This window comes from Acomys russatus, chromosome 27 (genome assembly GCF_903995435.1).
Source record: "Acomys russatus chromosome 27, mAcoRus1.1, whole genome shotgun sequence".
Classification (NCBI taxonomy): Eukaryota; Metazoa; Chordata; class Mammalia; order Rodentia; family Muridae; genus Acomys; species Acomys russatus.
The window spans coordinates 5,828,937-5,855,010 of NC_067163.1; the positions used below are offsets into that span (position 1 = coordinate 5,828,937).

Consider the following 26,074-nt stretch of genomic DNA (forward strand, 5'->3'; position numbering starts at 1 on the left):
CTACCAAACTTTCAGATTTCAGTTTTACTTCAGAAGTATAGTAATAAAACCAACATGGTTTTCACCAGAGAAGACTGCTCAGACATGGGTTTAAGCCAACAGAAAGTCTTTATTAGTGGCAGTGAGTGCACCGGGTGCTCAGGATCTCAGTGTAGCACTGAGCCTCTCTTAGGGTGAGCTCCTAAGCACAAAAACCATGTTCTGGGTTGACAGACTTCAGTTAGCCAGAAGTGGAACTACAAGGTTAAGTACATTTTGAGACTTTCCCAGAACGATATAGACTTTGATGCACTAAGTTCATTGTTTCATTTGGTTGATGGTGCTGTCTATAAGCTGAGTTTTACAGCCTGAATGGCATTTCCATCATGGTGTTGGTTGTACTATGGTCTGGGGGCCTGTTACCCATGGTATCTGCACAAAACCAGACACATTCATCAATGGAATTGAACTGAAGACCCAGGCATGAATCCACATACCTATGGAAAGCTGTGTTTTCATAAAGAGGCTAGAAATAAACACAGGAAAAAAGAGCATCTTCAACAAATGGTTCTGGTCAACTTGAATGTCCACATGAAGAGTCCATATAGGTCTTTAATTATCACTCTGCACAAAACTCATCTCCAAATGGATTAAAGACCTTGACATAAAACAAGATATCCTGACCTCTTGGATGGGTATGTTCATTGTGGCTCTTCATAGCCTTGAACTCGTCGGCACAGGAAGACTTTCTGAACAGAAGACTGTGTGCACAGGCATTAATATCAACACGTAGTAAATAAGACCTCTGGAAACCGAGAAGCTTCAGTGCAACAAAGGACACCATCCTTCAGGCAAATCAGAGGGAAAAGATGTTTACCAACCACACATGTAATAGAGGGCTAGTATTCAAAATACATAAAGAACCGAAGAAACTAGTTACCAAGAAAACCATAACCCAGTTGAAAAATTGGGTACAGATCTAAACAGAATTCTCAGGAAACTCCAATGCCCGAGAAACACTTAAAGAAATGTTCAACATCCTTAGCTACCAGGCAAATGCAAATCAAAAGTACTTTGAGGTTCCAAATTACACCTATGAGATGAACAAAGCAAATGACAGCTCGTGCTGGTGAGGATGTGGACTAAGGGGCACTCACACATCGCTGATGGGAGCGCTAACTAGTGCAGCCACTATAGAAGTCAGTGTGCCAGTCACTCAAGAAGATGGCCATCGGTCAACCCCAAGATCCAGCTATACTGCTCTTGGGCATCCACTCAGAGGACACGTCATCCTACCACAAAAGCACTTGCTCAGCCATGTTCATGGTGGCTCTCTTCACAATATCCGGAAATTGGAAGCAATCTAGTTGTTCTTCAACAGTTGTAGATTATTACTCGGGTATTCAAAACATGTCATCATGAAATCACAAATAGGCGGAACTAGGAAAAACCATCCTGAGTGATGTTTTCCAGACCCTGAAAGACAATATGATATGTGTTCACTTGTATGTGGGTATTAGCTATTAAGTCACTAATAACCAAGCTACCATCCATAGCACCACAGAGGGTTCATATAGAGTAAGGGACTAGAGAGAACAGGTGCATCTCATCAGGAAAGGGCAATAGAATAGATATTCGTGGTCATTAGGAGGTGTGTGGGATGGGAGGATCAAGTGGGGACAGGGAGGGGTGAGGGGGCAGTGGGAGGAAATAAGGGGTGAGAGCTAAAATTAAGAGGCATCAGTGGGCTAGTATAGGAACCAAATATAGTAAAACCTCTCAAAACATATGCATATATCAAAGTCATCTAAGTGAAATTGTCAGGCAATGGGAAAGACAGCCCCAATGGTCATCTCTCATCACCAAAGGAAGCTTCTAGTACTGCGATTAGGTTTTTGAGTTGTTGGCCAACGAGGCTCCACAAGAGTTCCCAAACAAACCAGTCTGTTGCAAAGACTGCAGTTTGCTCCACAGTCTGACAGCAAGGCCCCCTTGCTGAAGGAGGATGGAGCCGTTCAGCTGCAGCTTATATAGAGCCTTCACCTGTGTTCCAATCGTTAGTACAGGAAGGTACTGTGCGTACTGTCAAAAGCACCAAGCCAGCTACAAACTCTTTATCTACAAGGTGCACTACTTGTGAGGGTGAAGAAGGCACACAGCTTGTGGGAGTAACCAACCAGTAATCTATCTGACTCAAGGTCCTCTCCACCTCTCCATGGAACCTGTGCCCAACCCTGCTTGGGTGACCAGGAACCTCGGACTAGATAACCCAGGGTCCTAGGACAAGTCAAATAATACTGATCTTTTTAAAAACAGTGATAAAATGACTCCTAATGGTATTCTGCTGCAGTAATAGATCAGTGCCTGTTCTACTGTCATCAGGGAAGTTTCCTGCTGCAGCAGATGCTAACAAATATAGAGACCCACAGTCAGACACGTCTTATGGGTTCCTGTTGGTGTTTTTACTGTGATTCTGAGTGTGCAAACGAGTGGGTCTCTGATTCCTGTGCCATCTCTAGGGCTCTTTTCCTTATGTTGGTTTGTCTTGTCCAACTTTGATGTGATATTTTTCTTTTTTAACTATATTTTATTTTTGTTATATTTTTAAAAAATGAATGAATGAATGAAAACCTACCAGTAAAGTAAAAGTTAACAAATAAACTGTCATTATACTTGCTGTGAGAGGGAAAATCAGTGTTCTCCGGTGAAATGACACTGAGTCTATCAACCGCTCCAGGGCAGGCCTCATGATCAGGTGTAGCTGACCAGCAATAAATAGTGGACTCCACATGCACTTTTATGTAGTTACAGTTTGGTGGCTTGTTTTGTTACTTGGGGTGTTGTTGTACTTTGGTTTTTAGGTTTGCGGAGTTTGTTGTGTTTGTTTTTTGGAAAAAAAAAAAAACCTTAAAGTTAGGGGATGCGGTGAAGGAGAGGATATGGAAGGATGTGCTGGAAAAAGAACGTGATCAAAATAGATTTTTAAAAATTAAATTTATTCTCTCATACAATACATCCTGACCAGGTTTCCCCTCTACTACTTCCAGTTCCTCCCGCCTCCCCTCTACCCTAGATAGAGACATCGCTGCTCGTACTGTCAGGAGTCCCCCCAGAACACCAAGCTAACAACTGTAACGTTGCAGAGGACCTAGCACAGACCCATGCAGGCTCTGTGCTTGCCTCTGGAGTCTCTCCAGCCCTAGAGCACCCTGCTTATTGAATCCGTGCTGGCCTGTTCTCCTCTGCCATTTTGGCTCCCACAATTTTTCCCCCCTTCTTCGTTGGAGTTCCCTGCACCTCCAGGCAAGGGGCCAAATGGAGACCTCCAACCTGGGCTCTTTTCCCGTCTAGTGTTTGCCTGTGGGTCTCTACAGACACTCTCATCAGCTGCCAGAGGCAGCCTCTCCAAAGACTGGACTAGTCACCAGTCTATGAGTATAGCAGAGTATCATTAAGAATCATTTAAAAAATTTTCCTGTCTCCTCTCTCTTCTCTCCTCCTCTCTGTCTCTGTCTCTCTGCTCTCTCCTCTCCTCTCCTCTTCCCTTCTTCTCTCCTCCTCCTCCTCCTCTTCTTCTTCTTCCCTCCCTCCCTCCCTCCCTCACTCCCTCTCTCTCTCCCTCCCTCCTTTCCTCCCTGCCTTGGTTGGTTCTACCCTAGGTCTTTGGGCTATGGTCATCCAGACACTGTCAGGCATAGGCTACCTATCATGGTTTCAAATTAAACCAGACATTGGTTGGCCACTCCCACTAGTTCTGGGACACCATTGTCCCAGCACATCTTACAGGCAGAACAGTCTCATCACTGGAAGCCTTGCCTGGTGTCTTAGGGCTTTCTGTTGCTGTGATGAAACACCATGACCAACAACCAAGTTGGGTAGGAAAGGGTTTATTTGGTCTTACACTTTAATAGCACTGTTCATCATTGAGGGAAGTGAGGGCAGGAACTAAAAAGCAGGGCAGGAACCTGGAGGAAGCAGCTGATGCAGAGGCCATGGAGGGTGCTGCTTACTGGCTTGCTGCTCATGGTTTGCTCAGCTTACCTTCTTATGGAACCAAGAACCACCAGGCCAGGCATGGCACCACCCACAATGGGCTGGGCCTTTGCCTATCAATCGCTAATTAAGAAAATGCCCTACAGCTGGATCTTATGGAGGCATTTTCTCAAGTGAGGTTCCCTCCTTTCAGATAACTCTTGTTGGTGTGTCAAGTTGACATAAGACTAGCCAGCACACCTAGTCACAGACATGGATGGTTTAGGCTCTGTATCTTTCATTACTAGGAGCCCTCGCTAGGGTCACCCTGGAAGAAGAGTTCAGGGAGTTTTCACTGCACTAGGGTCCCACCCACCATGCAGTCCTCTCTCCATTTTGAATAATAAAAAATATCGTTAAAAAGGTAAATAAGAAAGCCATGTCTGTTAACTTAATATTTAAATATGCTAATTTTATTTGGTGCTCATTGAGTACAGTTCTCCTTCACACAGGGTGGTGATGCTCCCACTCTGCTCTGTCCCCGGTGCGAGCAGTGGCTTGTCCCCTTTGCCATTCCTGGTCTCGGGGCTGGATTAGCCCCCCAGGAGTTGTCTGGTTCTCGTGCTTTTCTGAAGCTTCAGTTTTTTCCTGAGGTGAGTTCCTGTTAGGGAGGAGATTCCTTTGAGCAATTATTACTGTAGCACTGGTTGTCACCACAGCCTGTGTCAGACCCTTGTAGTCTCACATCAGTGACACTGACTCTTCTCAGGAGGCATCTGTGACCCACCAATACCTTCTGGTGACATCAGTGGCCTACAGGTGCAAATAGGTGGACAGATCATGACTGGACACCATGGAGGCAGGAGCAGGAGGCAGCTGGTAGGACTGCATTCACAGCAGGAAGCAGAGACACCAGTGCTGCCCAGCTCACTTCCTCTTCTTTAAAAACATTGCCATGTGCACGTGCGCATGTGTGAGTGCGTGCGTGTGTGCGTGCGTGCGTATAACGTATTTCCTTTCAGCACACAAGTCCCAGGGATAGAAGTCAGGCAGTAGGGCTTGGCGGCAGGCACAGTTACCTGCTGAGTTTCACGTTACCTGCTGGCCTCCCCTATATGTCTAGTCCAGGACCCCAGCCCATGGAAGGAGGCCGTAGTTTCTGTTTACCGAGAGCTCTTCGAATTGTTTTAATGATTTTCTCCAGAGCTTCGAGGCTTTTTAGCTGATAAAGTGTTTCTTTCTCCTCATCTGTGGAAAAGTTAAGGACAGTGAATAGACTCCACAAACATTGTTTAACTGCAAGCTTTTTGTAACCAGGCCATCTGGATCTCAAAGCATAGAGTGAGCATATGTTGTGTGTACATGTTTGTAGCCTGCTGCCTGTGGCCACCAGGAGAGCAGTGACCCTGTTCAGTCTAATGCCTGAAGAAAGAGTGTCAGATAGTGATAGCTGTGCACAGCTTCCACTCATCACAAAACAGATGCAGCTGGAGGACCAGGTGCAATGCTTCAAATTCCTGGAGGCAGGAAAAGTCTCGTAAACCCATAAGTCACTCCACAGAGAAACAGGCCAGACACTGAGGCAGTGGACAGGTGGGGACACTGAGGCAGTGGACAGGTGGAATCCTGATGGGCTCTAGAGCCAGACACACAGCAGAGGGGTGGTGATGTCGGCAGAAGCCATGCAGATGTGAGCTGAAGGTCCCAGGAAGAACCTGTGACTTGACTGAACCCTCTGCGAGGCTGATCGATAGAACCGCAGTGATCATGGAGAGGTTAGAATGATGCCAGTCCAATTAAAACCTGTGTGGGCATTCTTTAGCCCCTTAATAGCCTTCCCTTGCCCACCACTGTGTTTGACCTAACTTCCTTATAGGACTATTAGGGAAAACCTGTTGGAACGTGCGGACAGACCCTTAGCTTCCATCAATCCAAAGTTGAGAAAGTCATCAGATAGTATCTGAGGCCATAGCCGAGATTTCTTGCCTGGCTGTACTGCCTACCTTGTTTCCACTTGTGTATTGAACAATGTCTTTCTTGATTTATAACTTTCTTTGTTCTATTATTGTAGAAACTTAGTGAAATTGTGGCCATGTTTGAGCATGGAATTCAGGCTAACCTGAATCTATGTTCCTGGCCTGTGGTCACTCAGATCTGACTCCAGCATTAACTATCTCTTACGCCCTGTGAGGCGAGAGCTGGGATTTGCCTGCTGTTCTTTGTTTCTGTTGTTTATCATGTTTTCACAGCCGCTTAAGAGCTTGGCATGAATGTGGACGTCCCCACACTCCTTACCAACCATCAAACTGGGAAGCTCCAGGGAATAAATTAAAAGCTCTGTGGGTTTTTTGTAAGCTTAAAATAATGTCACAGTGGATGCTATTTTCAGTGCCTTGCTCTCCTTTTTAACCTGTCCTGGGTTTTTTTCCACCCCCCTGATCCGCGTTCCCTGGGCGACACCTACATGCACATGACCAGACAGACAGCAGAGCTCACTTCTACTCAAAGGCAGGCAGACACCGACCTCTGGTCTCCCTCAGCAGCACTTGGCAAACAAGCATCTTTGTTTACATAGACCATCTAGTGTGTGGTGGAGGCCACAGTGTTTTCTGCAGCTTCTGTCCCGTGCTCTCCACAGCTGCAAGGCCTCAGCTATGACATGAGAGTTCCAGGAGTTTCTCATCCACCTCCCAGAGACAGACACATTGCTGTGTCCTGGGCCTGGGAGACACCGAGGAGCAGGTGAGCCCACAGGCCACCTGCCTCTAGTTTTCCTTTGCCCCCCACCCCCGTCACAAAGCTGAAAGCTGTAGGTGTGTCCTCTTACTGCCTTCTGCTACCCATGGACCCCTGCAGCAGCCAGGGGTTGCTGCCGCCCACCTGCAGCCCTCGCACGTCCGCTGGGCAGCGCTGGAGTTGGGCTGGACAACACGCATTCTCTAGAGGCTGGCACACACTCAGCACACGGTGCTGTCGCCGCGAACCCTCCTGGCTAGATGATGCACACAGAGAAAGGTCCATGTGCAGATTAAGGTGACACTAGGAACGGGGTGCTAGAGCTTAGGTGACATCAGAGTTCCAATGCCTGCATCTCACCTCCTGCCCTCTGCAGTCCATGTCCTCAGCTGTGGGCAGAGGACACAGCATCACTTGCAAAGATGAGGAAACACTAGTGTGGGCTCTCTGCTGTGGGCTAGAGACCTACACGTACAGCTGTCTTCTGACCCTCGTGGCCATATGTGGGAAAAGGGTAGGTGCTTTTACTGAGCACAACACACACCTGTGGTATCCAAGGCAGCTCTGAGCAGGGGCTGCAGCTTTGCTGTCTCCCAGACACCAAAGGGCCATGAGCTCTCCATCCAAGCAAAGGTGCTCAGCCAACAGGTCAGCCTGGCTCCCCTACCAGACTGTACGAGCTCAGGGAAGCCTCCAAGTCTAACAGTGGCCTTGCTCACTCACCTGGTTAAGTGCCTTTTCCTGCAGCTCTCCTTTCTCGGGGAGGGGCTCCCGTGGCCTGCGGCTGAAGGTGGCCTGCCACACTTCGCCTTGATACACTGACTCCCACTTCTGCTCTAGACGTGGACTTTGTGGGTAGTCCATGCTGTGCTAGTGGAGAGAAGGTGCTCTCTGTGCACTAGGGACCTGACCCAGGAGCTGACCAGAGATCAGGAGGATGGAGCACCGAAGCGTTTTGTCAGCTCTCCATGTCAGAGCAACCTGTGTGTCACGTCCCCAGGTCTAGTACAAAGCCTGTGAACTGCCACTGTCATATGAAGTCAGCCATGACTCCTAAATGTGTGCTTTTGCTTTGAACATGCTTGTGTGTGTGTGTGTGTGTGTGTGTTTCACATGTATACAGATGCAGGATGCCAGAAGGCAGCATTACTCCAGTTGTGAGTTGTTTGACACAGGTTCTGGGAATCTAATTTGGGGCCTCTGCAAGAGCAGCAATTGTTCTCAATGGCTCAGCCGTTTCTCTAGCCCTGTGTGTGATATGTTTGCTAATAAAACCTCGCAGTTTCTGTTCTGTCTGTTTTAGTTCTTTCTCTGTCTGGGACAAGACTGTGGAAACGGTGGATGGAAGTCTCTGCCTGCCTCTGTCTCCAAGACCCACCTGGCCTGTATCACTGGCAGCATCATTTGACAACAGAGCCCTGGCAGGGAGTGTGGCAGGGCATTGAGGGACCCGAGGGCCCTGTTCACATTCATGCTGCCTGGACCTAGGGCTGCGTTCCATTAGCACTGGCTGGTTACTGGTAGCTCAGGCTCTGCACTGGGCTCTACACCGGGCAGCCCAAGAGCCTTCCTTCCTACTGCTGCCACCTTCTTTCTCTGCATGTCCCACTAGTCTCCTTCTAACCTGGCCCTCACTCTCTGTCACAAAGTCGTAAGTCCCCAGAGAGGTTGTTCTTGGCTAGATGGTTAGGAGTCACACAGTTTCAGTGAGGGATTTATTTGTCCTCATGGGAGGCTGACTAAGCCTCAGCAGCTCAGGGACTACTTAGAGAGGGAGGGACTCAGTGTGGAGGCCATTGATCAGTGCTTAGGCCTGGGCAGCAGTGCAAACAACACACTGGACTGGATAGGGATGTTTGCTGACCTCTAGTGAGCAAGTACACTGTCCCTGGGGTTGTAGCCATCTCCAGGGCCCAGGGGGTACCTCAGGGTCCCTCCTCTGTTAGAGCCTCAGATCCTCTCACCTAAGCTTTTTTCTGTGTCGATCTACTTCTGCCTGCATAGGATAGATAGTCTCTTCAGTTTGGATTTCCCTGTACGATCTCTGACTGTGGGCAGCTACAAGAAGGATCTTTACCTGTTGTTCTAGAACCATTGGCCAGTGTCATCAAACTGACAAGTGGGACAGCCCAGAGGGTGTTAGAACAGTCATCTTAAATAGAACTGTGCTCTCTATGCCATGGTGCCATCATTGTGACTCACCGTATGTGTTGGCAGCTGGAGAAGCCATGCAGGGTTGAAATGCAAGTCGCCAGGCCCATTAGCACTGTATTACTATGTTAATACACCCCGTCTCCTACACCTGAAGCCATGGTCTAGTCCCACATGGCTGGCTCTGCAGGTACTCGTATGTCCCATGCTGCACACACCCTTCACAATATCTGCTCTTTTGAGCCAAGAGCTGTGTCTCCTGTGGGTGTCAGTGGTGGCAGACTCATCTGATGGAGGCTTCCCCCCTCCCCCCGCCCCACTTTCTGCTCCACCCCAGGGACATGCTTCATGCATGTGTCTACGCTTGTCTGTCTGCTCTGCTAGTCTTTCTATTCAGGGACAAGTGACTCAGTTGGAAGTCTAGAAGAGGACCCAGCTTGTATTCCTTCCTAGTAACTTCTGGGGCCCACCCTGGGCTCTGGGGCCGGGCAGGCCTAGAGGGAGCTGTGAGATGCTGAGCCCCAGTGCGGGACTAGACACCTGGGGCATTGTAGGGCTCGGGACACAGGAGGAAAGCTTCCTAACGGGGTGAAGCAGGCCCAGGCTCCAGCACAAGAGTCTCAGCCTCCTCCAAGCAGAAGCACCCATCTGCACCTGGCTGGCTGGGGCGCCCCGTTAGGTTCTGAGCCCAGGCGGGATTGCGGGAATATATTTACCGTCAAAGGAAAGGATATCTATGGTCCCAGAAGATTGTTGCTTCTCTTGTTTCTTAGGAGCACTGGATTCGTATGTGTTGACTTCTTTGACGAAGAACATAGAAAGAAGCGGAGAAGCATTCTCCTGTTACATGCTTCTGAACATTTTTGGTCCAAGTCCTATTTTACAACACTGGTCCGAAAGGATGGCATGATGTTCAAGTTCTAGTTTAAATGTGTGTTGGAAAGTTAATCTTTAATGCTCAGGTGTCATCCAAACACCTAGAGCCTGGCGGTTTGGGACTAGGCAGCCATAGGGTAAACAAACCCTTAAGATGGAGTCACAGTATATCTCCCAGGAAGTGTTGAGCCCTCCTGCCTCTAAGTACATTTCCCAAGAGCCCCTCCTTGCCACCATCTGGTCACATCCTTCTTTATGTTCTGTGGCGCCTCATCTGCTTGCACAGTCCTGCAGTGTGGAGCTGTGCTTTGCCTGTCTTCGCCTTGGGCACATCATATGCTGGACCTCCTCGGCAACATAATGTAACAGAAGGGCTTCCCTTAGGAGCCGAGGTGATGGCCTGTGCTAGTGATCTGGCTCATTCTGTGACCTGTGTTCCTGCAGTGGCTGAACCACATCCATATCCCATGTCTAAGAACATGTATGAACATGTATGACTGTGACCCAGAGACCACCCCAGAGTGAAGCAAGCCTCTACCTTGGAGGCGACTCCCTCCAGCTCAGGAGGGCTGTAACAGTGGCCGCAGACCATGGCTTCTCTCGTGCGTCCACTCGCTCCTGCCCAAGTATGGCTGGATTGAGCGCGTGCTCAATGGGGCCCTGCACTCAATACCACATGGGTCTAAGGATGCTTGCAGTTGCGGGGCGGAGGGAATATACTTGCTTTTATCCTTCGTTGTTTTTAGTTGTGAGGTTATTGATGGGCTTTCATCTTCAAAATACGATGTTTTTTCTGGCTCCAAAATCTCCCGGACTAGTATTTCATCTTGGGAAAAGCACACAAGAGCATGTTATACAGCCAGTGATGCAGGGAAGATGCCCTGGGAAGAAAAGGAACTTCAGGCAGCCTGTCAGTGCTGTGACTAGAAAACTGAAGGAGCTTGTGGGCAATGGCCGTAGCTCTGGATAACTCATCTGGGGAGGCTATCCATACTGCTGCCTCCCTACGTTCAGAAAGATTGAAGTCATCCAAAGATCTCCTGAACACACCTGAAACCAAGAAGCTGACTGTCCCTCAGCACCCATGTCTTAAAAGGCTTGATTTCTCTGTGGCACTACTGGGAGGTGATGGAGCCTCTTTAAGAGATGGGGCCTACTGGGAGGTCCTTAGGTCATGGGGTATCTACAGGGGAGGCGGTGGAATCCTGCTCTCCCTTTCTCTCTTGGCCATGCTCCTTGGCCATGAAGTAAATGTTTTATATCACCACACACTCTCACACCATGACACATGACCAGTTATTCAAAGTAACAAAGGCAACCATACAAGGACTAGAAACTCCAAAACTGATCCCAAATAGACCTCAGTCTGTGACGATACCTGGCCAAAACTCAGAAACCAGCTTCCTTCCTGGAAGAGGTCCCCCTGGGACGGGCCCCTATCACCTGGTAGCAGCCACATTCTGAGAACGCTTCATAATCACATCCTGTGCACCCTTAGTCTACTCTTGAACCCATTTGGCAGGTGACCGTGGGCAGGCAGATGCCCAGGAGGGGACACCTTTCCCACAGTGTCCCAAGGTCTTAAGCTGCAAGTCAGACTCTTTGCTCAGACGGCTTCTCCAGGCCTCACTTCACCAAGTGTAAAATGAGGGGTGGCCCTGGGTGGTGAGCAGAGGTCACAGGACAGACCTGGGGCTATGGACACAGACGCTGGTGCAGACAGAATTGGCCTCTGGGTGGCAAGTACACAACAGACTTTGTGGACTGACTACCACATCAGCCACTCTGCGCTGCCACTTCTGCACTGAAGCGCTACTCCAGGTGGACCACGCTGGTTGGGAATATGGCGACCAAGGAACTTAGCCTACACCTGCAGTTTGTACCCTGCCTCTGAGGGACTGTGTGGGTCAGACCAATGGTCCTCACTCAGCTGTGCCCCAAGCCCTTACTTGAGGTCCCAGGACCAGGCAAGGCCAGAGAGGCCAGGTCCTCACCACCTCCCTAGGGACTGTCCTGCCTGCTCCCGGGGCCGAGGAGCCTCTCACTTGCACACACATTGTGTCAGTGTATCCGGCTAAATGTGGATTCTGATGTGGAAGGCCTGAGCAGGGCTTGACGTGGGGTGTTTGAAACAAGTCCTGGAGTGACAAACATACTACTGGTCTCTGGATGCCACTTTGAGAGGCAAAGCTCCAATGTGTTTAGGTTTTGATGGTTAGTCCATGACTTCAGTAATTTAGTCAGCACTAAAGCTGTGGGCCAGATGAATGTGGCCCCGACCTCAAACAAGTCAGTTCCTACAGTGCCTATGACTGACACCTGGTTGTCTGGGAAAGGCCTTGGGGAGTGCCCATCCCCTCTCTCCCCATGGACCTGGAGTTCTGCGTGAGGAGTCCTTACCAAACACTGTAGCTACATCATCATCCAGTGTTTTATAACTTGGCAGTTGTTTACAACCAAAACCTGAAAGGGGGAAAATTCCATAGTTTTAACAGCAGTTATCGATTTTCACCTACCTCTCTGAGAACGGACAGTTGTGAGGGACGGCCCCAGTCTATTCTAGAGAAAGGGCTCAGTGAGGAGTGCTGAGGGAAGCCCTCTGGGACTTGAACTTCTTGTGGAAAATGAGAAGGCATTACCATCCCACAGCTGTGTGGGTGGAGCCCATGATTTCCCAGATGCCCCGAGTAGAGCCTGCTCTCCCGGTCACTGGAGCCACCATGGTGGATGGTGTACAGTGTCCATGCTCAGGGACAACTCAGCACTACCTCAGGGGAGGGTCATATGCTTCGTTCTGTAGGAAGCAGTGCTTTGCCTCCTGCGTGACTGGTGACAGCATCTGAGTGGCCACCAGGCTGGGAAGCTCCAGCCCCGGTCCCACCCGAGCAGGCCAGAGCCCAGCTCAGTGCACAGTGAGAAGCACTTGCCCAGCCTCTGACTAAGGCTTCCCACGTCGCCAGCCAAGGACTCGCTTATCCTGTGTGCAGACACCTCATACATGTTTCTCTGAGACCCCTGGGAGGCCCTGCACACATGCTTGTGCCACCTGAGGTCCTATGGGGATGGAAGATGGGGACCAGAGACTGGTCACCTGGTTCCTCCTGCATGAGCAGAGCCCTCCAGGGTGGTCTGGCTGCAGGTAAGGAGTGGAGTCTGCTGAGTGTGCTGCAGAGTTCTGGATGGCCGTTGTCACCAGAGCCCAGGGCTGTCTTATCTGTGATGTCCCCGGGCATATGGTCCTAGCTAGATCTGGACACCATGGGAAGTCTGAGGACCAGTTTCTCCCTGTAGCATCCACCACACACTTCCTCCATCTGACATGACCCCTCCGTCAGGGCCCGTGGTGTCTCTTGATCTGGTACATCCCTTTGTTTGAGCTCAGGGCTGACCTCTTCTTCCAGCTCCCAGGTCCTGGGACCCCCAAAAACGATAAGCAGGGCCACCGTACCTTCCCTTTCTGGGGTACAGAACTCTGTCTGGGAGAACTAAAGTTGCAGCTAAACCAATGACAAAGCTGTTCTCAAAGGCTTTAATGATGGACAATCTGCATCCCAATGCGATCATCTGCATGGCTCAGAACAATGGGAAATATGTAAGGAGGTCTGTGATGGTGATGACAATTGCTTCCCAGTGTGCTGACCTCGGTAAACCAAACAAACAGTACAGTTTCTCTTTGCACGAGACATTAATGGATCATTACGAATGGGTACAGCTGCACAGCGCCAGCACTTTGTTAAAAATATTCTTTTCATCTCGTGTCTGTCCTGTAATCACAATGGGAGCATTGTGCAAGTCAGCCATGTGCACATGCGTGGTGTGTATGCTCACGTTGTCCGCGCCTGTTAACGCGCATTGTCAAGTGTAGCTGCTCTACCATGCTTTCCTGTCGTCACCTCCTCCTGAGAGTCGCAGCCTCCAGACGGCACACACTCACAAGGTCAGGACACTCTGATGACTTCTCATTGTCCACATCAGCACATTCTGGCTGCGTGAAGTTGGCTGTGGAGTTGTGAGTTCGCTCCGATTAATAGAGTGAACACAAGACAGAGCCCTTCTCCATCACAAGGCTCACACTGACTGCTGCCCTTCTAAGTGGACTGCACCCCCCCACCCCCATGAGGAAACCACACACACAGTCACAGCTTTTCTCCGGGAAAGCAGTGGGAGCACCCCAGGATGGGGCGAGGATGCCTGTGTTATCACCCTCAGGGCAATGGGGGGCTCACACAGGGCCATGGCCAGGTCTCAAATGGAGAAAGATAAAAGCCTCTAAGACCATAAGCCAGGGATGTGTATGTGCAGCAGGACTGGCTGTCCTGTCCTACACATGCACATCACAGCACAGACTCTGAGCCTGAACCCGTCAGAGACCTCAGTGCAGATGGATGCATCCCATGTCTTGTTAGTGCACCCACTGCAGGCAAGTCCAGAGGGGGGACCACCACAGGGGACACAGCATACTTCCCGCTGCTGGCAGTGTACGTTTTGAAGTCCTGGACTGACACTGCTCTTGTGAGACTAACCAAGAAGGAAGTATTTGCTGTGCCAAAACCCACTCACCATAGCCAAAAGCCACACGGAAACGACGCTGTGAAGTTTGATGGGGGCGGGGTCAATAAACGGTACAACAAACCAAGACTCCAGACTATGCCAGGAGCACACTGCTCATCCTGCTGACCGGCACAGGATTAAGCTGGTCAAAATTCCAGCATGGATTGGTGGTGGTGGTGGGGGTCCTGGGTCTCACAGTAAATGGCTGTCGAGGGAGGGAAAGCGAGCGGATGGGGCCACTGGTAGCTTGTTCGTGCCCCATAGATGACTAGAGAGTCATGTGTATACGAGCAACCCAGTTGGCCTTGGGGTTCGGTGTGGGAGCACATGTGGTTGGAAATAGTGCTAGATGAATATGGCCAATGTCCACTGATACAGTGTATGGATCCGTCAAAGAAGAGCAGCTTTTATTAAAGAAGGATCGCCTGCTCACTGGGAAGGCCGGTGCACGACAGTGCAACAGATGCCCATCCCAACAGATAAACAAGTGCCAGCACAGGGTAACACGACTCCCCCAAAACTCATGACTCTCCAGCGACCAACTCTAAAGATACCTAGATGACGAAATGACAAAGAATGATTTCTAAAATGATCTGTAAAGTCAAAGAGGTTGAAGTGAGTAGCTGAAGAAATTACAGAAGACAGCGCTGGACATAGTTATTTCAATAAAGAGATGGAGATTCTGAAAAAGATACAAACTGGACACTTGGAAAAGAAGCACCCAGTAAGTCCTGCAAGAACATGGTAGAAAATCTCACAAGGTACACTAGATCAAGTGAAAGAGAGACCGTCCGGGGCTTGACATCAAGGCTGATGTGCAATCACACTCAGAAATCTAATGAAGAAAAGATGACAGAATAAACAGAACATACAAAATCAACAATTAAGCTGGGTGTGGTGGCACTTGCCATTAATCCCAGCACTTGGGAGGCAGATGTAGCCTGGTCTCTGGTCTCTGTATGTTAGTGGCCATCCTGCTCTATATGGCAAGTTTTGGGCCAGCCAGGGCTACATAGTAAGACCTTGTTTCAAAAAACAAACAAAAATGTCTTAGTGTTCTCTTGCTATGAAGAAACATCGACTAGGGCAGTTTGTTTGTTTGTTTGTTTGTTTATTATACAGTGTTCTACCTACGTACACATTAACACCAGAAGAGGGCACCACATCTCATTATAGATGGTTGTGAGTCACCATGTGGTTACTGGGAATTGAACTCAGAACCTTTGGAAGAGCAACCAGTGCTCTTAACCTCTGAGCCATCATCTCTCTAGCCCAGGGCAACTCTTAAAAAAGAAAGTGTTTAGCTGGGGGCTGGCTTCCAGTTGCAGAGGCTTAGACCATTATCATCAAGGCAGGGAACACGGTGGCAGGGGTGGCGGGCATGGTGCCCCAAAAGTGGTTCAGAAGCACATCCTGATCTGCAGGCAGAGAGAAAGAACAGCACTGACTTGCCTTGGGCTTCTGGAACCTCAGATTTAACCTCTGGTGATACACACTCCCTCCAGGACCACATGGAAGCCTTCCTGAATAGTGTCACTCCCTGATAGCTAAGCATTCATATATATGAACCTATGGGAGCCATTGTATTTAAGCCACTACAAAAGAGAAAATGCAAACACCCAAACAAAATCAACCATTAAAAGATCAGATGAACATACAGCCAAAATAGATGGGACAAAAGAGGTACAGAGTAAATGACAGAAAACCTATTCAGTAAAAAAGAAAAAAGAAAAAGAAAAAGAAGGAAAAAAAGATGACAGCTACCCCTGCCACCCCCAACAAAGTCCTGGTGGACATACAGACATACAGGCAAAAGTTGCGTTTAGAGCCCTAAATAGACATGACCAAAATAGAACTGTCCACCACCCATTACAGCTAAACTGCCCAGAGCAGACAGCAGAGAAGGTAATGCTGGGAGCAAAGTTTGCTGGCTAGAGGGAGTCCTGAACTCTCCCTTAGTGGTGGAAGCGACCTGAGCTAGGGCATAAGACAGGGAGCCTTTAGAAGTCAGCACTGTGCTCTCAGTAACAGCCCAAGGCCTTGTCTCCTAGGTGATTTGAGATCCTGTCAGGTTGGCAACAAATGGTCTTCGTTCTTTAACTGAAAGATCAACAGTTTGGATCAGAAAGCAGCACTCGACTAGGTATTGCCTCCAGGAAGCATGTCCATCCAAGACAGATGCAGCCTTAGCATGAAACGATAGAAAACGGCATTCCAAGCAATTGGAAACAAGCAGGTATTGATCTTCTGATGCCTGACAAGATAGAGTTCAAACCAGTATTAAGAGAGATATCTGGGGGCTGGAGAGATGGCTCAGAGGCTAAGAGCGTGGCCTGTTCTTCCAAAGGTCCTGAGTTCAATTCCCAGCAACCACATGATAGCTCACAACCATCTATAATGAGATCTGGTCCCCTCTTCTGGGGCACATGCAGGCAAAATACTGTGTATATATGATAAATAAATAAATCTTAAAAAAAAAATTAGAAGAAAGATATCTGTTACTTCCTGCTGACAAACGGATCAGTGTATCAAGAGAACATTACAATTTTAAACACATGCACACTGACTGTGGGGCATCCAATTTCATAAAACAATACTACTAGATTTAAGATACAGATTGACCCCAACACAATACAGCGATGCTACTCATGGTTGAGTGCCATTAGTACTGTGCTTTCACTGGCTGCTACTTGGTATTAAAAATAAATAACTGACGTAAACATAGATCAGCTGGATGGAGAAGTATCTCTACAGAACGTTCTAGCCAATCACAGCAGAGCACACGTTCTTCCTAGTAGCACGCGGAGCGCTCTCTAAAATCTCTTATAGTAGAATACAAAGGAAGTATACTTTATTGTATTCTTACAATGGAATAAAACTATAAACAAAAACAACAATGAAATACAGACCATGTATATACATCCATGAAGATTGAGCGGCATACAGTTGAATGATGAGTGGATCATCAAAGAAATCAAGAAGGAAAAATGAATCCTAAAATTGAGTTGTTCGCATTAGGGTAGTTGATGTGGGAAGGCCTGCCTTGAATATGGGTGGCATGTACTTTGGGATTTGGTCCTGGAGGGAATAAAAAGGAAGAAATGAGATGAACTCTAGTGTCCATGGCTCTCTGTTTTCTGACCGTGGACACAGTGAGGCAAGCTGCCCTGTGTGTGCTCCTGCCCCCACAATGTTCCTACCACAGTGGGATGGACTTCTGAACCATAAAACAAGGTAAGTTTTCTTAAGTTGCTTTTGTCACGTGTCTTACCACAGCAGCGAACAGCTAACTAATACAACCAAATAATGTGCAGATCCAGTGCAATCCCATCAAAACCCAATGCCATTCTTTACAGAAATGGGGGAAAAAACAAAAACAAAAACAACCTTAAGATTCATTTGGGAGCAGAAGAGACCTCAGATGGCCAAGTTAGCCTAAGACAAATAAAGAAGAAATCTGAGGTGTTTCCACACCTGAATTATAGCTATATCAGAAAACCATAGTGACAACAACACAGAACAGACATGTTATAGGCTTTCACAGAATAGAGCATCCAGACAAACTGGTGGAACTATAGCTGACTCAGTTTTTACAAAGATATTGAAAATATTAATTGTAGAAAAGACAGTATCTTCAAAAATGGTGCTAGGGAAACTGCATATCTCTCTGTAAATTAGATTTTTATTTCAGCCCCATAGGCTCATGGCTGTCTTCAACTGGTCAATGTAGAGACTTGATCTTTCCTCCACTCTTTTTCTACCTTTTAAATCTCTCAACACTAAATACAAGGAAAAACAGTTTAGACACGGCGTGGGGGTGGGGAAGGGTGACATCCTTAGAGTACATCTTGCTGATTAGGGGTGTCGAGCTTCTTGGGGCGAGTTTGACCTTTGCCCTCAGGATATCTAATTTCTTCTTCTTTTCTTTGCACAAAACTACCTAACAAACCGTGACCAACAGCAGCCCACCAACAACCCACCAATTACAACCCTAGCATTTCTGTGCCCTCTGAAAAGTCCCCAGAATTCCAAACATCACATAATCTGCATCTGGCAAAATCACACCCCTGCTAGAACAGGAGGCAAATCACAGTCAGCTGCCGTGGGGAGGCTGGACCAGCCCCACCTTCCCATGCCTGGGATTAAGGTGAAAGCACATTGCTATTTCTGTGGTTTTAAAAAGAAACCAGTATTCTCACTATGTCTGCCAGAGGGCTGATAGCTAGGGTGTGCACAAAACTAAAAACTGAATCAAGATGAATGCCCCAATAAAAATGGACAATGAAATGAACAGAAAACTCTGAAAACTGAAAATAAGAGGTATAAATAAATGATCATTAAACACGAAAAACTGTTTTGACTCACTAACCATCAGAGAAACACACATTAAAACTGCACTGAGATTCTAGTCAGAATGGCAGCCATTAAGAAAATAGCAGGTGCCAGTAAGACAAAAGGAGACCCTTATCCACTGCTGGTGGGACTGTAAACCAGGTTACCTATCATTGGATTTAACATGGAGGTTCCTCAAATCTACAACAAGGGCCACCATAGCCAACAGTCCTAGGTGTTCACCCTGAGGACCTCGAATCAACGCCATGGAGCTGTTTAAACCCGTGTTTGCTGCAGGACAGTTCACAGCAGCCAAGTTATGGAACCAGCTAGCTCTGCTGTTAGGAACGGATGATGAAAATGTGCTGCGTATACATAACTGAATCTTCTTCAGCCGTAAGGAACAATGAAGCTGTGTCATTTGTATGGAGGCTGCCAATAGATACAACTGGAGGTGACCACAGTAAGGGAAACCATCCAAGCTCTGAAGGTAAATACCGCGGATGTATGTGACATGAAGGTAAAGCAAAACTCTATGGGAGAATGAACGGGGCTCGAGGGAAGGCAGGTGCGACTTCACTGAAAATAGTCTCATGGGCTCATGTATAGCTGGCCCCCAGCTGGTGGAACTGTTTGGGAAGGATTAGGAGGCATGGCCTTGTTGGAGGAGGTGTGTCACTGGGGTGAGCTCCAAGGCTTCAGAAGCCGAGGCTGTGCCCCAGTTAGCGTCCTCTCTGTCTCCTGCTTGAGTATAAGGGTGTGAGCTCTCAGCTCCTTCTCCGGCACCATGTCTGCTGCCTGCTCCCCACCGTGATGACTAACCCTTTGGAACTGTGAGTCCCAAATTAAATGCTCCCTTTTATAAATGTTGCCTTGGTTATGATGTATTGTCAGGGCTGTAGAAAAGTAATTAAGACAGCAGGGTAGAAAGATATGGGGAGGGATGTATTTGGTATATATTATGTACAAAAATGAGAATGCGTCTATGCTATGTGGAAGTATGCACAATGAATATACACATTGAAAACATCAGTAAAACATGACGTTAAAGTTACTGCTTTAAAAATACCAAGGAGCAGCCGGGCGTGGTGGCGCATGCCTTTAATCCCAGCACTCGGGAGGCAGAGGCAGGCGGATCGCTGTGAGTTCGAGGCCAGCCTGGTCTACAAAGTGAGTCCAGGATGGCCAAGGCTACACAGAGAAACCCTGTCTCGAAAAACCAAAAAAAAAAAAAAACAAAACAAAAACAAAAAAACAAAAACAAAAACAAAACAAAAAACCAAGGAGCTGAGGATATGACTGTCGGTAAGCACTTGCTGTGCAATCCTGAGAACCCGAGTTTGTGTCCCTAGCACCCAGGTAAAATCTGAGCAGGGTGGTACATGCCTGTAAGCCCAGCCCTGCGTGGACAGATGGGCGGATCCCCAGGGCTAGCCGCTCAGATGGTTTAAACCAATCATTGAGCTCTGAGCTCAATTTTGAGACCCCATCTCAACAAAATATAGTGGAAAGTGACAGAAGACACTCATTGTCACAGTGTGGTCGCCTCATGTACGTGCACACATATGCACATATGGCCGCAGGAATGTGTGTGCTACCTTGGAAAAAAAATACCAAAGATCAAGCTAAAATAAACTAGCAAATGTGCACAGTCGTTCATGACCGTCTGCCTGTCCTGAGGTTCCTGTCATTCCTCCTGAACATCTAGGTAAGTTAGACGATTTATGCAAGTTAATGAGAGTTAAAACAACTCACCCCTAGACTCGCACAATGTCAAAGGACTTCATAGACAGAAACTTTGGATCTCTTTCATCCCTCAGGGAACTGGTCCACCAGTACATCTGCATAAGAGAATGCCTTAGTCCATGACTGTGCTGCTGTAATAAAAGATCTGAGGCCGCGCCATTACAAGGAACATAAATTTATTCCTCACAGTTAACCAAGTATAGTGTCTAGTGATGCTCCCCTGCTCCAGAGCAGTGCTCCGCTGCTGCACGTTCATGACAGGAAGTGGCCACGCAAACCAGTCAGGTGCCGCACAGACTTTTTCCTTAGGCCTTAACCCAGGTCATAACTCAGTTACCGTAAAGATCCCAGCTCTTATGACTGCCATTATCTCCACACTGAGAGTTCAGCAGAGGACACTTTCCCACTACACAGAGCAGCTCGTCACCTGCCCGATTCATGCCTACAGTGCTCTATCTGCCAGTCCCCTGGGGACTCTACCTGACGGCTCTCTATTCGGCCAGGGACGTGCGGCATCTCGCCAGCAGCACAGCAGGAAGACAGATAAGAAGGTCCCCGCTCCTCTGTTCGCTGCCATGGCCCTCTCCTGGAAGGTCTTCGGCTTCCCCAGCCTTCATCTCCTGGATACGTGGAATGTCAGGGACCTGTGACATCACCACCGTGAAGCCATCTGGGTTCCTTCTCCTTGTGTGTAGGGCTGTGCTTGTGACTTAGAGGGAGAGGCTGATGGGTGTCAACTCTATTTTTCTCAACGGAGCTGCTTTACCTCTTCCGCACTACCTATACTGTGCCTGCCTCAACCCCGAGACCTCCAAGGACCAGAGAGGTAAGGCATCAGTCAACACTCTTAACACGAAGGTCAAAACCAGTATATCTCCTATGAACAGATGTGCTTGCAGGGTGCTGGAGCTGCATGACAGGGCAAGCAGACCCGGATGGTCCTTGAAGATGATGGCTCGGTTCTTCAAGTTCTGGGATCCTGAGGCATGGATGGAGCCCGAGGACTAAAGGCTCCGTGAGCTGGAGCCCCTCCCTGCCTCTTCTCTCTGCATCAGCTTAGCTTCTGCCCTTGAAAGGTCATCACAGGACAGAGTATGTGGCCTCATTCTCCGTTATCTTCTTTCAGCTCTTCCTCATAAGACTTCTGGAGTTTTCTTCACCAGTACCATGCAAAATCCTCCAAATGGTCTTGACTCACCTCTGCTCCATCCTATCCCTGGACAGGTCTAGCGCCCAGAAAGGGCACCCAGAATGCGTCATTTCAGAGCAGCAGTGCGTGGACCTTAAGCATAGCTTCAAACCTAGTAATTCTGGATGCAAGGCCAACAGTACCCCCAGTGACCCAGAGGATCCATTCTGGTGTGCCCACCAGGGTTCTTGGGTCCTTTGCTCTCTGTTGCTCACACAGGGACCTGAAAGCATTCTTCTTCCAAATGTCTTTTTAATCCAGCATCAGTTTGCTGTAGTTCGGCCTTGTGGGTGTTGTCATCCAAGACTTCTTCACATAATCCAACAGGTGGGTGGGTGAAAACCAAACACTTGGACCAGGCTGCCTTTTCTTTTAAGGATAATTTATATGTTAGGAGCTCTAGGTTAATTCAGAACAATGATCTGTAGGGACACCTGGAGTGTTGCTGAAGAATGCTGGATTTTTAAAAATAATTTATTTATTATGTATTATTATGTACACCTGCAGGCCAGAAGAGGGCACCAGATCTTATTGTAGATGGTTGTGAGTCACCATGTGGTTGCTGGGAATTGAACTCAGGACCTTTGGAAGAGCAGCCAGTGCTCTTAACCTCTGAGCCATCTCTCCAGCCCGGAATGCTGGATTTTTAAAAAAATATTTTTTCAAGGTTTACTTATTTATTATGTATACAGTGCTTGCCTGCATGACAGAAAAGGGCATTAGATCACATTATAGATGGTTATGAGCCACCATGTGGTTGCTGGGAATTGAACTCAGGACCTCTGGATGAGCGTTCAGTGCTCTTAACCTCTGAGCCATCTCTTTAGCCCAGAATGCTGGATTTTTAACTTGGCATTTTTCCTCACAAGTTTCTCTTTGAAAATGTATGTATGACCCAAGAAATCAGACCATACTGTAGTTCCAGAAGCTTCCTTCCTCGTGTTTTTGTAGGAACAGTCAGTGGCGCCCGCTTGCTTCTTGGCCCAGGGACACCGGTGTTCCTTGCATTGGAGGCTCTGGCCCTCGTTGTCTGTCATCCTGTCTTTGACTGGTGTCGCGCTGCCCTCTCTAGTCACTGTAGCTTTGTGCAAGCAAGCTGCTCAGTTCCCAGGAACAGCTATTCTGTCTATTGCTTTTGCTGCTTTTTAATAATATAAGGCCCCTGCTTTATTTCATCATTGTATTAGTCCATTTGTCATTAGTATAATGAAATATTTGAGGCAGGATAACTTTACGAACAGATGAGGCTTTGCGTACAGTTTTAGATGCAGAAGCCCAACCAGGAATGTGCAAGCTCTGTCGGGGGCCCATGGCAGATGCGGGAGTGCATACAGGAAGAAAGGCCACACCTCAAGAACAGGAAGTCAGGGTGGCCCAGGTTTATGAAACCGTCCTCTGAGGATGGCTAGACAGAGACGCACAGGAAACACCTGTCCCATGATTCAAGGAGTTTCCCCAGGCCCTCTAGAGATTTCAGTCAGCCAGCACCCCATCCTATGGGTCTGCATCAAACTCAGCCACTGCACAGGAGCTACTCGGTGTACAATTCTATTCTTGTATGTATGTATGAATTTGTGTCTCTGTGTATGTGTGTGTGTAGACAGGGTCTCCCTGTGTAACCGTGACTGGTCTTGAACTCTCTATGTTGATCAGGCTAGCCTCAAACTCACAGAGATCCACCTGCCTCTGAGTGCTGGAATTAAAGGTAAGCACTACGACAGCTATGTATTATTATTTTTTGTCTTCAGGCTTTTATGTAGCATGTTGCCATCATTGAAGAATCGTCAGGCCTCCCTCTTCTGTGTTACAGTTCTTCTGTGTTGTTGTCACCATGTTTCCCAGATTGATTTTCATGGCTGTGCTAAAACACGACAAAAGGAGCGTGGGAGAGGCAAGTGTTTGTTGACGCTCGCTTTTCCAGTTTATAGCCCATCATGTGGGGAAGTCAAGGAAGCAGAACAGCAGTCACATCACACATACAGCCAGAGGCAGAGGGAAGTGACTGCACACACGTCGTCTGTTTGCTCGCAGCTCAGGCTCACCATCTCTTATATAGTTCAGGACCCCCTGCCTAGGGAATGGTGCTGCCCATAGTGGGCTGGGGCTTCTTAACACCCGTTAAGAGCATACACATCTCCACAGGCCGATCCAGTGTACGGCAGCCCCTCCCTGAGGCAGTTACAGCTAGCTAGCACACCATGTTAGGATGTTTCTGCAATTCCGTACGTTCCTATCATCTCCTTCGCACATCGGAAGGCTTCCCCGAGTGCAAGTGACCACATCGTGCACCTCTGGGGTCCTTTAAATTTTACTTGATTCCTCTCAAGTTCCCACACACTGTTTGGAAAGAGATTGAGGACTGGCTTGTGGAGTCCTCATCTTTTTCTCGAAGGAAATGACATTGAGAAAAAAAGGTAGAAGAGGAGAGGCTTCCCGCATCTCAATCCGGAGAGGAGGAATGGGATTTTTGAACCTGCAGGAGGGACCCAAGGGTTGGTGACGAACAATAAAGGCGCGCTCTCTCTGGGGATCGACGTCAAGGTGTCTGCTGAGTAAGGACAACCCCTAGATGCCTCTCTGCATCTACAGGCGTGAGGGTCTTCCTTGCCTTTGGATGGGGTTTCCTAAGAGCTTCAGAGCCCCGTGTTGGCTTTAAGTCTCTATGTAATAAAATCCCAGGACTGACATCCTCTATGTTGCCTGTAAGTCTCTATGTAATAAAATCCCAGGCAATGACATCTCCCTGCAACTCTAAGAGCTGGTAAGTGCAGATGCTCAGGTTGAACCTGGCCATGTAAAGCTGCACCTCCTTAAGAAAGCCAAGGCTTGGGGCTGGAGAGATGGCTCAGAGGTTAAGAGCACTGGCTGCTCTTCCAAAGGTCCTGAGTTCAGTTCCCAGCAACCACATGGTGGCTCACAACCATCTATAATGAGAACTGGTGCCCTCTTCTGGGCTACAGGTGTACATGCAGGTGGAATACTCTACATAATAAAGAAATCTTTAAAAAAAAAAGAAAGCCAAGGTTTGCCAGGTATGGTGGTGCACGCCTGGAACCCCTGTACTCAGGAGGCAGAGACACGGGCATCTCTGTGAGTTTCGGGTCAGCCTGATCTACAAAGCGAGTTCCAGGACTGCCAACGCTGATATACAGAGAAACCTTGTCTCAAAAAAAAAAAAAAAAAAAAAAAAAAATCAAAGCAATAAAAACAAAAAAGCCCCAAAGCTAAGGCTTACCCACACAAGCACAAGCCTGTGTGGGTATTTAAGGAAGTCAGTTTTACTTTGCCAGGTTCTTATTTTTATTCGTCTCTTTTTGTTGTTGTGAAAGAAGAAATTCAAAACAATTTTAATAAAAGCTTTTTTTCTGTTTCTTTTTTTCCCCCAAATTATTTGCATGTGGATGTGAGGGTGATATGGCTGCCACATGTGTCACTCCATTGATCGCCAGGGTTGATGCAGCTGATCTGGCTGGCTAGGCAGGTGTCTTCTTCTTCCTTCTGTGCCCCATGTGCATCCCGCCCGAAGCTTTGCACTTGCTCCCCGAATAGAGAAGGATTGGTCTTCGGGTCAGGGTATACAAGCAGCTGTGCTCTCCTGATAGAACCTCCAAACAAGCTCGAGTGATTGGCTTCTGTGTGTTTTCTTGGCACCGGAACGGAGGTCAGAAGACAGCCTGCAGGAGTCAGTTCTCTCCTGTGCCAACCTGAGGCGTGGTTGCCTGCACCTTTACCTGCTGCCGCTGAGCCGCACTGCTCGCCCTGTTCCATTTCCTCCTTGCGGTATACAGACCTCTAATTTAACAGTGGTAACGGAGCGTGAGAGCCTGAGGTGTGTGCTGAAGTGACAGCAGAAACTGCACTTTCACCTGCCACTTTATGCTTGTTTAAACTTTCATTGTTGTTGTTGGAGGTTATTGTGGATTCAGATGAGCGGTGAGAAGGCTGCAGAGAGGCCTCCCTGTCTTAGCAGTCTCTCCCAGTGGACCATCACAGGCAGATCTCTGACACACATCCTATCTGGACCCTGGTGCCGTCCTGTAGTATGACTCCTCCTAGAGCAATTTGAACAAACATCTTTGTCACTGATGACAGACCAAAGAAATGAGCCCAGTCAGGTGGAGTCTGGTCTGGTGAGCCAGTGAGGTTATTGGGGTCACTTACAAGAGCCTTGGTGACTCACAGACAACTGTGTCTCTCGAAGCAGCCCAGCACAGGTGGTGACTCACCAAAGCTGCTTGTGTGGCTCAAACTTCCCAGTTTACACAGTGAGGAGTTTTGCTTTTGCAGTCTTGAGGTGAAGGCGGGGCTTGTGATTCCTAAACCTGTGTGAGTTTCCTGTGTCTGGAGGGGTCAATTCCACTTGGGTTCCGTCCTACCTGCTCCCACTTTGTTTTCATCAACACATTGCTGCTGTGGCTTCAATGACTAAATCTGTTTGCTCTTGAATTGTTGGCTCCTCTGCGTGACATGAAAGCCCAGGAAAGGGCATTCCGTGGTGACATTGACACTGGACAATGAGTAAGCTGAATGGGGGGGGGGGGG

The 26,074-nt window shown here is 48.2% G+C and overlaps 1 protein-coding gene across 1 annotated transcript; it reads right to left on the bottom strand.

The window, feature by feature from the left end:
- Positions 1 to 4,544: 4,544 nt before the first annotated feature.
- Positions 4,545 to 21,004, bottom strand: LOC127209798 (sperm acrosome-associated protein 7-like). The gene is made up of 6 exons (XM_051169446.1): positions 20,824 to 21,004; positions 12,115 to 12,177; positions 10,439 to 10,540; positions 9,555 to 9,638; positions 5,119 to 5,199; positions 4,545 to 4,612 (listed from the first exon to the last, which is right to left on the bottom strand). The coding sequence occupies exons 1-6, from the start codon at positions 20,918 to 20,920 to the stop codon at positions 4,545 to 4,547; spliced, it is 495 nt and encodes a 164-aa protein (XP_051025403.1). The 5' UTR covers positions 20,921 to 21,004.
- Between the last annotated feature and the right edge of the window lie 5,070 nt (positions 21,005 to 26,074).